This window comes from Mytilus galloprovincialis, chromosome 3 (genome assembly GCF_965363235.1).
Source record: "Mytilus galloprovincialis chromosome 3, xbMytGall1.hap1.1, whole genome shotgun sequence".
NCBI lineage: Eukaryota > Metazoa > Mollusca > Bivalvia > Mytilida > Mytilidae > Mytilus > Mytilus galloprovincialis.
This window is the reverse complement of record NC_134840.1, coordinates 18,362,214-18,378,152: the sequence shown is the minus strand read 5'-3', so window position 1 is coordinate 18,378,152 and position 15,939 is coordinate 18,362,214. Positions and strand designations below refer to the sequence as shown.

The window sequence follows — 15,939 nt, the reverse complement described above, 5'->3', positions numbered from 1 at the left end:
AGCCAAATAAATCATTAAGAAATATCATTTGTTGTGGATAGTTAGTTACGTTTTTCTTTGACAAAAAATACACAAAAGTACACTGTAAATAGGTTTCTGTTTATTAAAACCAAAAAAACTTTTAACCCGGATCATACAATAAGTTTGACATACTTACGAGTATATTCCATGTATATCACATAAAAACATCTAGTTTCTCCTGGTATACTAAAAATATACAATCATTTTAAAATGCCCGAGTGGAAAAAAAAACATTTTGAAACTTCATTCTACATTTACAATATTTTTTAATTTCTAATTAGATTTAAGACTTAAACTTTACACTCTGGCACTCAATGACAACACGCTACCATACATATTACTAAGGCATTCCATCATTGTATTAGATATAAATCATATCACAAAAATTGGTATTGTAAAACGAATGCTTATATTGTGTTTACATGTGTCGAGAGGTTCCAAGGATTTTCAATCCAAGGAAATAATTACATTTACTAGCTGTATTTGGCATAAATTCACAATTTCCTTTCTCAGTTTTATCATTCGAAATGTTGGGTCCTGAATGTATACTTTAACAAGAATACGTCCATAGTACACGGATGCCCCATCCGCATTATCAGTTTCTATGTTCAATGAACCGTGGAATTGGGCGGAAATCTCTAATTTGACATTAGAACGGACGGACGATTGAACTAACAGACGGACGAACGGACGCACATACCAGAAAACATAATGAACAATACATTTGGCATAAAAACATAAAGTCCTTGTTGATAGTTTATAAACATTTTAGCAATTGTAAAACATTTATTGTACCTATGCATTCAGGATTCTACTTCGTCAAAATTATCTCCCCATTACGTCAGTTCATTTTCACAATCGTAGAAATGGAAGTCATTGTAGGGATGACGCGCTGTCAATTTTGCTCTTGAAAACCAATAAATTTATCTACATAGCCCCTTTACGATCCTCATATGTCAAATGTATTTTAGAAGACAAATGTATCTACTAGCTAATGAGCATCAGTTAATGATCTTGTCTGCATTGATTCAACTTAAAACTATTGTCTGATCGGTTGTCAGGTGGAATTTTCGAAAATTCTTAAACTATTAAAAATATTGTAATTAAATATTTCGCGGAAGGGCAGACTATAAAATTTCAGTGGTTGACGATTATAAACACTAGTTATCACACACAAAAAAATTATTTTTTCGAAGATATGCATTTTCATCATCCAACTTAAAAGACTGTCGTCAAGTAAAAAAAAATAGATAGGTATTTCACTTGACCCATATATTTCATCTTTTCGTACTGTGATTTTTTTATGTTATGTTATAAAATCAACCTGTAGCTTTGTTATATAAAAATGATAGAATCTGAAGCGAGATGATATATCAAATACTCTTTTTAAAGACAAAATAAACACCTCAAACACGCCCAAACACAAAAAGGTGTACTCGACTTTCTCTTTACAATTGTTACCCATTTTGTGGATTTTTTCTCGAGTCACATAATGGAAGGGCAGATACGAAAATTACTGAACTAATAGATTGAATTGTTCTCCGTCCGTGGTCTTTTTTGAAAAAAAATCGAAGGTTATGCATTTTCTACATCCAACTTGATAGATACCTATGTCGTCGACTTGATATCTATTTGTTCTGCATTACTATGTAATAGATAAATTGAAAACTTTTGTAAATGGTGTTTTTAAAATAAAACACTTCGTACCTGAGGAGAAAATTGTCGTTTTATTTGTTTCTATTAACTTTTTAAATTTTTGTTACTATAGTAAACATTACAGTAAGCATTTATCACCTTCTCTAACAAAGAGCTTTGATTTTTTTGTTCTATTTCAACTGGGTTTCCGCAGTATGCCTAACAGTTTTCCGTGTCTTTATATCTCTTTATTAAACAACACTTACCGATCATGTAAATGAGAGCTGTCTAATTGGCAATCATACAGTACCATCATATTTCTAGTGTGCCATTTTTTTCTGCACCAGAAATATCATCTTCATATTCATAAATAAATTTATATAGATAGATATTCTATGTTATGTTCAATAATACATTACTTTGGAAGAAATATATTGAAACAAAATCTGTATTTTCCTGTTGATCCTGGAGGTGGGGTAAACGTTACATCTGTCGTGCAATTACCAATCAATTTAGTATTATCAGCAGATGTAAAAATATGAAGGTCGTCCGATGGCCCGTCTGTCTGTTTTACAAAGGGACTGAAAAAGAAATTGATTTTCTACACCACAATTTTCACAAAGTGACAAACAAATGTGTTTATCAATTCTATGATTCATTACTGTTCTCACATTCAGTGTAAATATAATTAAAATTACTAGTAACAAACATTCAAAAGGGGTGAATAAAGTCAACGACAGCAGGAGCGTCACTGATGAGTCTTATGCGTATTTCTTTAAAAGCCTGGTACCTTTTGATAGTTATTATTTGTTTGTGTCTCTTTCCTGTATGTTCTCCAATTTATATGTATTGTAGTCCTGCCATTTAATGTTGTCATTTTAATGTTATATTTCAAATTGCCATAAAAGCGGGACGTTTAACTAGCCACAAAATCAGGTTCAATACACCTTTTTTTTTAAACTGTCTTGTACCAAGTCAGCAAAATGGCCTTTGTTGTATTACAGTCCGTTTCTGTGTGTGTTTGATTTTATGTCGTGTTTCTGTTGTGTCGTTGTTATCCTTTATATCTGATGTGTTTCCCTCAGTTTTAGTTTGTAACCAAGATTTTTATTTGAATCGATTTATGAATTTCGAACAGTTGTATACTACTATTGCCTGTATTCTTGAGGCATTAAAGACTTTTAAAAATTATCCTATCACCACACAAAAGATTAACTTACGAACAAAAGATAGAATAGAAGATCTCTTTGTTCAAAATATTGACAGATCATGACAAACATACTTAGATGGTAACAAGAGGCCATAGCTTCCCATCTCTTTATAACGCAAGAGTGGCAGAACATGTGAAAATAACCAGACATGAGGATATTCTTTGATATATCTAAAGTACACAACACGTATACATTAATAGTACGCCGTGTCTAGTTACTCAATAGTACATAAGACATAAATGTTATGACAAAATAAGCAGACATTAACATGAAGACATTGTTAGATTGATCTAAAGAACACAATATTTACACATCAACAGTGCCAATATATCTATTTAGTACATAGCAGTATCAGATCAGAAAATAATAACCCGACATTAGAATGAAGACATGGTTTATTTTTTTCAAAAGTATACAACACTGATACATAGAATACCGTGCATTGATATCGATCTCTATACTAGTTTTAGACAACGCTTACAGATCATTAAAAAAAAACCGACATAAGCATGAAGACATGTTTTGATCGATCTAAGGTACACAACACGTATACATTAACAGTATTCGTGTCTAAATATCTCTATAGTACACAATATTTACAGATCATGAAGTAAAAACCGACACTAAAAAGAAGACAAGGTTTAATGAGATCAAACAAAAGTCACATCATTGCATTGACAGGAATACATGACTAGATTTTCCTGGTACAAAATACCTACAAACCATAGCATGCATTAAATGAAATTGACATGAGCAAGTTACAAGTTCTGGTCAGTCCTATTAAGCAAATTTAAATAGTTCGCCATAAATAGAGGATAATTGGACTTTGTAGAGTGGTACACACTATCATCTACAAATCAAGATTATTTCTACACAAACGTGAAGGAGGATGTGAGAAGATTTCATTGGTACTAAGCACTGATTACTAGTGATAACCATCAATAGGAATTAACACCCCAGACATAAACAGGAGGACATTAAAGTTTTCTTGATATAAAACATTACCATTTAGAGTAAAACTCTCCAGACATAAAAAGTAAGAAGTAAAGATTTCTACGGTACAAAATACTTACAACTTAGAGTAACAAATTACCAGACATAAGCAAGAAATTAATATTAAATAAAACTTACCATTCAGGGTAAAATCCACCAGACATAAACAATAGAGCATGACATGATTTCCCTGGTACACATTGTGTTACAGAGTCATGTGGTATTGTTGGGGTAATAAAGTATGGCTAGAATATAAAAAAAAATATTTGAAAGTTCATAAGAATGTTCATGTATTTGTCTGAAATTAAAAATTAAAATTAAAAATATTATCGATATAGTTTTCAATGACGAGTTCCTAACTGAAATCTGTATAAATTGCTTTTTGTTTCGATAGAATAGAGACAATAGTTAATAAAAGCAAAAATACTAACTTTGTATCAAAGTGCATTATATTTCTTTAGATTCCGAAACGCTTTGTTTATATGAGAGATATAAGTACATTTTACGTCAAAGAAGTAATATGTAGGATGGATTAGACGTATTGAAATTATCTAAGTTAACTTGTAATAGGTCGGATTTAAATCTAAATTGATAATTTCACCCATACCCACCTGACTTGTTTCCACTTGGTGCTGATAAGAATCTGCAAAAGATAATAGTGTCTTAATTAATATGAAAGAAGATTGTGCCCATGGGACACATATTTTCCAACTTTTAAACATTTAATAAGACGATAAACTAATTCAAACCGTTTAACTTTTGTTTTCTTGCATTTAGATAACTCTGCTTTCCGCTATGTTGATGATGTTCTCTCACTCAATACAGTGTGGTGCCTACATCGACCTTGGGATAAAAGATACGACAGTCTGCCTCACATGTTGACTAACATCAAGAAATTGACCATGCGGTTTGGATTAAAAAAAGCTTTACAACAAAAAATAAGATTTAGCTTTCCAAGCGAAAGCTTGGTCATTTCTATGTAACAGTATATCAGCACCTGCACATAAAACGATATACCAGGGCTTGTATTTCCTATCATGATTTCCTTGATAACTGGTTGCTGCTTACAAGTAAGCTATTGAACCAATGTATTTAAATGATTGAAATCATTTCTTAATAAATTTTACGGACACCATCACGTGTTGATTGTAGAATGCTTTAGTCGACCATGACGTCGGATATGTTACAATTATCGTCATAACAATCCAGGCGCCTTTTCTGCTACTGTGACCTATCGTTTAGACGTGTCACCCCGTTGTTCTTATATCAGTAACAATATGGGTGCCACATATGGAGCTGAATCAGAATATACGTCCGGTGAACCTGATATCTTCCCTGGTATTTGGTAGGGTGTGTGTGATGTTCAATCGGTAGTTATGTGTACTTTTGAAACTCGTGTCTGTTTTGTTATGTCATGGTGTGGTAAGTTATTTTCGACTTATTAATGTGAATGTCCCTTTTGAGACTTTGCATATTTTTATGATATGTGTTTCCGTATGTAGTCATTAGATATTGTTTCGGGATTTAGGGCTCTTATTGGTCAATGATTGACAGTAATGGGGTAACTATAGAAGGATGAATGTGACGTCACTCTTATTCGAATTTGATCTTTAAATTTATTTATGGTTAATTTTTTGTATATTTTGCTAAGTATCCAAAAGAACTTTACACTAAACAATATAAGGGTAATTTGGTCGAAGAACAAGGTTCATATATAGGTAAGGCCAAATATGGCCTCAAATTCCAATTATGTAAAAAATATCATAAGGGTCATACATTGGTACTTAAAAAAATGATCTTTTTCTAAAGCCTTACATTTAGGTAAAATATGTGTATCCATAAGTGAACATTCTAGGCTCCAAATTTGTTACAGTTTAGTTAAAATACGATGATGTTGTGTGCATACTTCGGAACTAAAAGCTTGAAGGAAGCATTGCCCGTCCATAATCTACGATCCTAAAACATGTAGCCATACTATGCTTATGATAATATTTGATTCGTAGAGACACAACAATTATTGAGCATGGGTAACTGTCAACGTCATTCATGCCTAAACTATTTAAAATCATTTAAAAAAAAACTAACGTTAAAACGCAAATGATGCGTGATCAAGGGTCACTACTTTAAGTACTTTAATGTGTTGTGACAAAAAGAAATTTTGTAATAAAAGTAACTTTTGTTATGAAAAAACATGAACATCGTTGAACGAATTGTACATAACCATTGAAGTAGGACACATAAAGATGTAAAGGTCATTACATTGCTAGATTTACCTGGAGATTTAATTTCAACCTCAAAACAGAATTCATCGCTTGTTAACCTGAAAACAGAAGAAGAACAGTATTAATATAAAAATTGTGAATGTATAAAGCTGCCTTCTAAGCCTACACAACTTAACAATCTATAATCAGTCATCAATCTGAATAGGAGCAAATCAATCTAATACTCTCATTTGACATTGGTACATAAATTCATCTTCACATCTTTAATAAACCGTCTACCGTTCTACATTTGAAAATGCCTGAGCAGTATGTTGTGATAATTGCGATAAATGGTTCCACATACAATGCCAACATACAGGTGTATTCAGATTCATGGATGCTAGTAATGTGTCCTGGGACTGTATCAATTGTGGAATGCTAAATTTTTCAACTGCTTTATTTAACTCCACCTATAGCATTTGTTGTGAAGTATTCGTTACACTAACATTAGATTAAAACACAAACTCAACTGAATAATCTATCCTTTAATAATCCATTTGTATCATGTTACAGCCTTTTATTATTTGTTAACATCTAATTAATATTATCAATGTTCTTGTTTATATATAAAATACATCTCCGTTAACTCCGTTGCACGATTTTATAATGAGTTAATAACAAAGAAAACATACAATTACAGGAGTCATTAAACAATTAACGGAGTTAAATTACATTATAGTCAAACGGAGGTACAGGTAAAGTCAGAGGAGTTGGAGATTCCTAACACTCCCGACCAAAGAAAGTGCTCAAATTGTCTCTCCATAACAATCCCATATAAAGTCCCTATTCATAACATATTCACATCCATTTACAGTATTAATGGTTCTTTTAAAAGTTAAAATTACTTTTTGTTCTTTTGTCGACCCAATAAAATGTTCTATTCTGTTTTCTGTATTTTCTTCAACATCACTTATTATAATAATATCATCACTTTCGCTCTGGTTGTCTACCATCTCTAACCTTATAGAATCATCTTGGATGTCTACCATCTCTGAATTTATAGAATCATCTTGGATGTCTACCATCTCTGAATTTATAGAATCATCTTGGATGTCTACCATCTCTGAATTTATAGAATCATCATCACATTTGTCTTCTATATTATTGTTTTCGTCTACTGTGGATAAAAAATCATCAACATCAAAATGATTACCAGTATCGTCCACTTTACTAAAATCATCCAGTAAGTCCAGAATGGTGTCATCATCACTCACGTCAGAATAGTAGCTTTCCCGATGAGTATCGCCTCTGGAAGAGTTGATAGCCTTAACTCTTGCTGTACTTTCCTCCATCTTGTGAGTATTTATGAGATGACGAAACAGATATTATCTACGTATAAACTGTGTGCTGCATCCTGTTTCTGGACAGTTCCAATATTCATATGTTTTAGCATGTTTTTCTTTAACGTGTCTCAACATGTTTTTCCTATATTTATATATCTTTGGACAGAATTCACAGTTGTATGCCATCTTTCTTTTTATTTTAAACTGATAAAACTTCATTGGGAAGACTCAATATATACTATTTAAATAACAACAGTGCACGAGTTGCACGTGCAAGAGCGGGAACGACTCCGTTAAACATTTAAATGCTCCGTTGAATACTTAAAGGCTCCGTTGAACTACACAGTTCAATACAGGTAAATTTAAATGACTCCGTTTAAACAATAGTAATACACAGGTAAACTTGAAAAACTTTTCAAACACAATTTAATCAGTTATAATAATATTATTCCAATTTGTTATCATACTATGTAATAATTATAAACATAACACGTTCATTCTAAATGAAAATTACGAATCAAACACATAATACGAAATCCAAGAAATCCATCTCAGAATGAAGTACTTATTGCTGTAATATCGAATTAATTTTCTTTTTTGCAATTTCTGCACTTAATCGTTTAGGTCTAGCAATTGAAACTTGATCTTTGTCAAATTTCTTGACTTCCTTATTTTCAGTATGACAATCCAATTCTAGAGGATAAAGAAGATTTAATGGTCTTCCTAATATTAGTCCAGTAGACACTTGTACTTTTGCACTCCTAATTTCACCATCATTACTTGATATAAGTTTCACTATTCTTCCCATTCTCCATGTTGATCTGGGTAAATTGTCTTTTATAAGCACAACATCTCCAATTTGTGGTAGAAATGATGACTGGACTCTGCAACTCTTCAACTTTGTTTGCGTTCTTTCTCTTAAACTGAGTAAGTATTCGTTTCTCCATAAATTACAGAATGAATCTAAAAGTTTCTGTCTTTTTTTCCAAGCTTTTAATAACTTCTCCTTTGAACTTTCTAAAGGTGAATAATCTGGATCATCAAGATCGAAACCAACGTCTGGTATCCCAGTGGTTGGATTCAACATTAAAAAATGACTTGGTGTCAATGTTATTTTAGAATTGATGTCTTCTCCTACGTAAATCAGTGGTCTGGAATTCACAACAGCTTCGATTTCCTTGATAATAGTTCTCATTTGTACATCAGTTATGAGTCTTTTATTCAAAGATTTTCTAAGAGAACGTTTCACAACTCCGACTAACCTTTCATAAAAACCTCCCATCCAGGGAGCTAATTCTGTAATGAATTTCCAACATAATCCGTTATTCATGGTGAAATTTTGAACATCTTCACTTTTTATCACATGATTCCATACTGACTTTAATGTTTCACTTCCTAATTTGAATTGAGTTGCATTATCACTTATTATTGTACTCGGGGTACCTCTTGCCGAGATAAACCTTCGAAATGCATATAGGAATTCCTCTGTAGTCATATCATTGATAACCTCTAAGTGTATTGCTCGTGTAACTAAACATGTAAAAAGGCAAATCCACCTTTTGCTGTTTTCACCGTTTGACTTTGTAATCAAGGGTCCTAAATAATCTAAGCCAGTTGAAGAAAAAGGAGTTGACTGTGCAACCCTTGATTTTGGAAACGGAGGCATATCAGGCATTCGATAAGGACCTCCTTCATGCTTACGACAAATCAAACAGTGTCTCAGAACTTGTCTCACAGTTGATCTGCCTTGTGGTATCCAAAACACGTGCCTGACTTTGCTCAAGGTCTGTGACACACCACAATGAAGTTGTTCCTTATGAATCTTTTCAATAAATAACCGCGTGAGGTCCTCCCCACGGGGAAGAAGAATAGGTAGTCTAGCAGATTCAGAAATATCTGCATTTTCCAGTCTTCCTCTACAACACAGAATTCCATCTTGAGAAATGAACAACCCAAGCTGTCTTTGTAGATTATTTCTTTTGTGCCCGTTTATTGCTTCAAAAACATCTAAGTAATGTTTCCTTTGAATATATTTTATCCAATTCATTTCGGCAACTTTCAATTCTTTGTATGTTAACACTTTTCCAGTACTGCATTTGTCTTTTTTTATCCTTGAAACAAATCTTTGGATCCAGGCAGTTACACGTATTACTTTTGTGTAAGACGAAAACTCTCTGCAGTCTATACCAAAAGGTGGTCTGTTTTCTTCCTCGATCTGATTACAAAGTAAGGTACTACATCTACTCTTTTCACGTTTTATCTCAGATTGATACATTTTTTCCACAGACGAATTATCTCCAAAAGAATCATTTTTCCAATTCTGTGTATCATAATTTAACCATTTGGGACCATGCCACCAAAGACTATCATTTTTAAGTTTAGAAGCTGTAGTTCCTCTTGTAGCTACATCAGCTGGATTCTCCATTGTATTGACATACATGAATTTGACATCCTTGTGCGCTTTGATTTCAGCTATTCTATTTTTCACGAACACATTTAGTTCTTTCTTAGTAGAAATCCACTTGAGAACGCACTGAGAATCACTCCATAAGTACATTTCCTTAATGGAAATATTTAATTCACTTTTCACAAATATTAAACTCCTAACACCAATCAAGACGGCCATAAGTTCTAGTCGGGGAATACTCATCTCCTTCACTGGTGCTAATCTAGACTTCGAAAAGATGAGATCACTTCTAGATGATTGTCCACACGTTTGGTGTAAATAAACCGCTGCTGAATAAGCTCTGGCAGATGCATCACAGAAACACAGAAGTTTGCATGTTTTATCATTTAAGACTGAATGCAAATACACACATCTAGGAATGAAAACCTCAGAGACTCGTTTCAGCTCAGTACTGATGTTAATCCATTTTGAAAGGTCTTCTGTAGACAGTTCATCGTCCCATTGCAAATTTTTTTTCCATAGATCTTGTACAAACATTTTACCACTAATGATGATAGGAGAAAACAATCCAATGGGATCAAATATTTCTGCTAGTTCCATTAAAGTTCTACGTTTAGTTGTCTTTCCTGGACAAACTGTAAATTTGGAAGGTTTCACTGCTACTTTATCATCCTCGATATTCCAGATGTGACCGAGAACACTAACTTGCAAAGCATCTGTCCTATCACTCGCTGGCAATAACTCATTTATAGAACTACTGTTTGAAATCCATTCCCTTAAGTTCATTGCCGCTTCCTTAAAGATATCTTTTGTGTCAGAATAGAATTTCAAAGCTTCTGGAACTGATTCACATCCCGAAATGAGATTATTTACATATATATTATTCTTGATTTTCTCTGCTATAGGTGTATTATACATATCAACATGATGTTCTATTGTTGCTGCCAATAGAAATGGACTGGAAATTACACCGAATGGCACTCTACAGAATCTGTATTCCTGTATATTTTGTCTCTCTACATACGTATTAGCACAGTCTTTCAGCCACATGAATCGTGTAACATCTCTATCATCTTCTTGTAATCCTACTTGTAGGAACGCTTTCTCTATGTCAGCGACCATAGCAATCTTGTGTAGTCTGAATCTCATGAATATTCCACATAAATTGTTCAGAAGAACGGGACCTCGGTATAAACATTCATTCAAACTTGGCATTTCCTTGTTGGTTTTTGCCGACGCATCGTACACTATTCTCACCTTTGTTGTTGATTTCTGAGGGGTTATCACTGCATGATGGGGTATATAATGTTTTCTTCCATCAGTCCTAAACTCATTCACTTCTTCAACAATACCTTTCTGTATCTGATCTTGTATGATAGTGTCATACTTTGTTAATAGGTCAGGTTTCTTTCTCATACGAGCTACACATGACTTCAATCTACCAAGAGCTAGTTCACGATTCTCCGGAAGTTCTGGCGTATTTTCCTTCCATGGCCATTTAACATAGTATCTTCCATTTTTGAATTTTAAAGTTTCTTTGAAATATTCCATAGCTTTCTTGTCACTAGATGTCTCCATATTTTCAATAATCCCTATCGACTCAAGGTTCCATAAATCACATATACCTGCTTGGGCAACAATCGACTGATCTGGGTTTTCAATGTCCGATATTTCGAACGAGCTAGTGTTGGAAAGAATAAGCAAACCAGTCTCTGATTTCTCTTCATATGTTTCACGAGTCCTACCAGTTACAATCCATCCAAGTTTTGAAGCTAGAAGATATAATCCTGGTTGAATTTCTACTTTGTTCGAAAGAATCAAATCAAGATAATAGTCATTTCCAATTAAAAGTTCAATGGACGATGATTCATTCTGAAATGGCAATTCATCTGCAAGTTCAACTTCTTTCACAAAGTGTTTTAAATGTTCCATTGTTGAAGCATCTAGACTTTTCCTATGGACACATCCACTTATCACTGGCACAATGTTCGCTACAAGGTTGAAATTCTTCCCATTATTCAATTTGATCGAAAGATTCGTCGATGATGTTTTCACAATTTTAGGTTTCTCACTTCCAAACGTAACAAGTTTCAGTTCTTCTTCTTTGTCTCCTTTCAATTTCAGCTTTGATGCAAGACTTTGGGAAATATAAGTTCTCTGTGATCCTGAGTCAAACAAAATTCTTGTCTCCACCTTTTCCTTATTCTTTGGATTGACCACATCTGTTTTTGCTGTTTGCATAAGTACCATTTCACTTGATGAAACTAACATATTCTCTGTAGTGTCTTCATTACTTTCCATATTTACAGAAAATTCTTCCTGTCTTCTTAATTCTTCGATAGAACTATGACTGTTTTCTTCTGATAAATGTACACTTGTCATTTTCATTTTGAATTTCTTTGGACATAAGCTCCGGTGATGCGAATTCTTTTCGCCACAATGAACACATAATTTTTCTTTCTTGCAATCAATGGATTTGTGACCATATCTCAGGTATTTGAAACAACAGCCTTTTAACTGTCGCTTTCTATCTTCAACACTCTGAAATTTTTTACATTCATCACTCCAATGTTGCTCCTGGCAATATCTACACTTATCGAAATAACTAACATTTCGTTCTGTCGAAGCGACTAAGGCTTCTGCTGAATTTATATTTCTATTTTGTGTTCCACTTCTAAAATTTCCGTTTTGTTTTCCATTTTTATTCTGCCATGGCTTGTGGGAATTGAATGATCCATTAAAACTCCGTTGTGAGTTTGAACGATCCTTTTCTGTTTCTGTTTTATCAGATTTTTCTCTTGCTACAACATAATCTTGTAATTTTTCACAAAGACTTGATATTTTCCACTTCGCCTTAGCTCCTTTTTGAATTTCTAATTGAAGCAACACATCTTCGGGTAGTTTTGATCTGATAATAGATACAAACACGTCTTGGTTCACGTCCTGTTTCAAAACTTCCAGACTTCGAATATGTCTGTTAAATTTATCTATAAAATCTCTCAAACTAGAAATTTTGTTCGATGGCGTTGGAAGATTTATTAATTGATTATAATGAATATCAATCACATCTTGTTTGTTTCCAAATCTTTCCTGTAATATGTTAATGGCCAAAGAATAATTATCACTAGATAAAGTTAAACCTGACACTGCACGTTTAGCTTCTCCTTGTAGCTTGCTCCAAAGATAATTGAATTTCTCAATATCTGTCAACTTTGTATTTGAATATACGGAACTTTGAAATGAATCCCAAAACTCCATCCACTTTATTTTCTCACCATTAAAAAAGGAAGATCTAATTTTGGTAATTTTATAGAACAGGTAGAATTTTCTTTTTCATTTATGGACTGTTTCTTAAAGATTTCATGTTGTTGTTTCATTTGACTTTGCATAATATCTTTCATTTCCCTTTGTAACTCTACAATTTGGCTAGAGAATTCGTTTTCTTTAACTTCTATGCTTTCCTTTTTAATAAAGTCAACTAACCTTTCTTTAAATTGTATCAGATCCATGTAACAATCCATCACATTTGAACACAGCTCACAATCTTCACCAACAATATCATCTATGACTTCCCCTTCATCTTCCAAAGCACTAGCAAGTTTCCCACTTTGAATGTCTAATTTTTCGGAATACATCACATTTCGTTGACTCCAACACAAAACGTTGTTCTTTGATTTTATCTACCTCCGAGGATAAGATTTGCTTCCCGTTCAGTATTTCTGTCTGAATACTGTTCCTGTACCTTGTTCGCACACCTTTGAGGAATCGCACATTTGACATGTTGAATTTCCTGAATTAAGATCCAATTTCGGAATACACTTAATTCCCGGGTTCTGGCACCATTTAATGTTGTGAAGTATTCGTTACACTAACATTAGATTAAAACACAAACTCAACTGAATAATCTATCCTTTAATAATCCATTTGTATCATGTTACAGCCTTTTATTATTTGTTAACATCTAATTAATATTATCAATGTTCTTGTTTATATATAAAATACATCTCCGTTAACTCCGTTGCACGATTTTATAATGAGTTAATAACAAAGAAAACATACAATTACAGGAGTCATTAAACAATTAACGGAGTTAAATTACATTATAGTCAAACGGAGGTACAGGTAAAGTCAGAGGAGTTTGAGATTCCTAACAGCATTGAAACAGATAACCAGTTCTCAATCTCTGGTCAGTAGCCCTGGTGTCCCAGTTGCTACTTCATCACCAAAATTGAATGAAAAAAATCAAAACATTCCATCTAAATCAACCTCGTCTAAATTTAAAAGACCAATTAGAGTGGTAAACATTAACTTTCAGTCTATCTGTAATAAAAAACCAGAACTTGAAGAAATTATTAACTCTGCAAAACCTGATATAATCATAGGTACTGAAACCTGGTTAAATCCAAATATACCATCACATGAACTTTTTCCACCAAACCTTTACAATGTGTATCGAAAAGATAGAACACAAAACAACAAAGGAAAAAGTTATGGCGGAGTATTGATTGCTATCACCAAAGAGTTTATAAGCTCCAAAATAGATGAATTCCAAACAGATTTTGAAAACGTATGGGCCGAAATTAACATCTCGGGCACCAAAAAGATCATTGTCGGATGTTATTACCGACCCCCATCAGATGATGGAACATCTCTTGAAAACTTAAATAGGTCTTTAACAAAAATCAAAAACATCTCAAATTCTAACATATGGCTTGGAGGAGATTTTAACTTAGGCCATATTGATTGGTCAGTTCCATCTTTTATTGCTGGAAAACCAGAACAAAAATTACACCAATAACTCCTAGACATAGCAACAAATGATAGACATAGAAACACGCAAAGACAGAACCCTAGATCTGTTCCTCACTAATAATAAATCTAGTGTAAATAAAATGACAACTTTACCACCAATTGGTAAGGCAGACCATGATAAAGTATACCTTGAAATTGACAAAATGGCTAAAAAGGGTACGGGAATTACCTAGAAAAATCATGAAATTTAATAAAGCAAATTGGGAGAACATACAAGCTGATCTCACTGTATTATTAACAACAATACAAGAAAAATACAAACACAGTAACGTAAATGAATTGTGGGAAAATTTTAAGATAGACCTCATAAAATCTATAGAAACAAATGTACCAAACAAAATGATAACTTACAAACATATATTACCTTGGGTAACAGACAAACTGCGTAGGCTTATCAATAAGAAAAAGAAATCTTATCAAAAAAGAAAGAAAGATCCAGAAAAACACAAAAAGTTGAAACAAATAGTACAAAAAGAATTACGAACAGCATATTGGAAATATATTGAAAAAATGATCTGTGACACCAATAGACGAACCTGGTCAATATGAAACATCAAAATCAAAAACCAAAAAAATCTGTTCAGCTATATCAAAAGCACACAATCTGATAACACTGGTGTTGCACTTTTGAAAAAAGACGGTAAACTAGTCACAGACACTGAGGAAAAAGCGAACATTTTAAATCAACAGTTCCAATCAGTATTTACAGATGAAACAGATGATAACATCCCAGACAAAGGTACAAGTCCCCACCCGAAAATGCCAAAAAATAACAATCACTGAAGCAGGTATAACTAAATTACAGTCAAACATAAATCTACATAAAGCTTGCGGTCCGGACAATATCAATGGCAGAGTCCTTAAAGAACTAAAGGAACACATCTCACCAATTCTTACATTGATATTTAAAAAGACACTTAAAACTGGAGAAACACCTAAGGACTGGAAACATGCTAATGTAGCCCCAGCTTTCAAAAAAGGGGGGAAAATATAAACCCTTAAACTACATGCCAATATCTGAAACCTGCATATGTTGCAAGCTCATGTAACATATCATTACATGCAACATCATGTCTCACCTTGAAAAACATCACATAGTATACGATCTTCATAACGGCTTCAGAAAATCAAGATCGTGTGAAACACAATTAATAGACTTCATTCAAGAACTAGCACAATCAAATAATAGGAACACACAAATCGACTTGATCATAATAGACTTCGCTAAAGCGTTCGACAAAGTCTCACATCGTCACCTCCTTTACAAACTCAAATTCTATGGTATTGAATATAACATACTAAATTGGATTCAGGCA

The 15,939-nt window shown here is 33.2% G+C and overlaps 1 protein-coding gene across 1 annotated transcript in view; it reads right to left on the bottom strand.

The window, feature by feature from the left end:
- Positions 1 to 15,939, bottom strand: part of LOC143066226 (uncharacterized) — a 53,131-nt gene that overhangs the window by 22,921 nt on the left and 14,271 nt on the right. The window contains exons 7-11 of the mRNA XM_076239224.1: positions 6,134 to 6,180; positions 4,472 to 4,503; positions 3,999 to 4,105; positions 2,076 to 2,237; positions 158 to 207 (exon numbers count right to left, since the gene is read on the bottom strand). Of these exons, the coding sequence (XP_076095339.1) occupies positions 158 to 207; positions 2,076 to 2,237; positions 3,999 to 4,105; positions 4,472 to 4,503; positions 6,134 to 6,180 (398 nt within the window). The remainder of the gene's footprint in view (positions 1 to 157; positions 208 to 2,075; positions 2,238 to 3,998; positions 4,106 to 4,471; positions 4,504 to 6,133; positions 6,181 to 15,939) is intronic.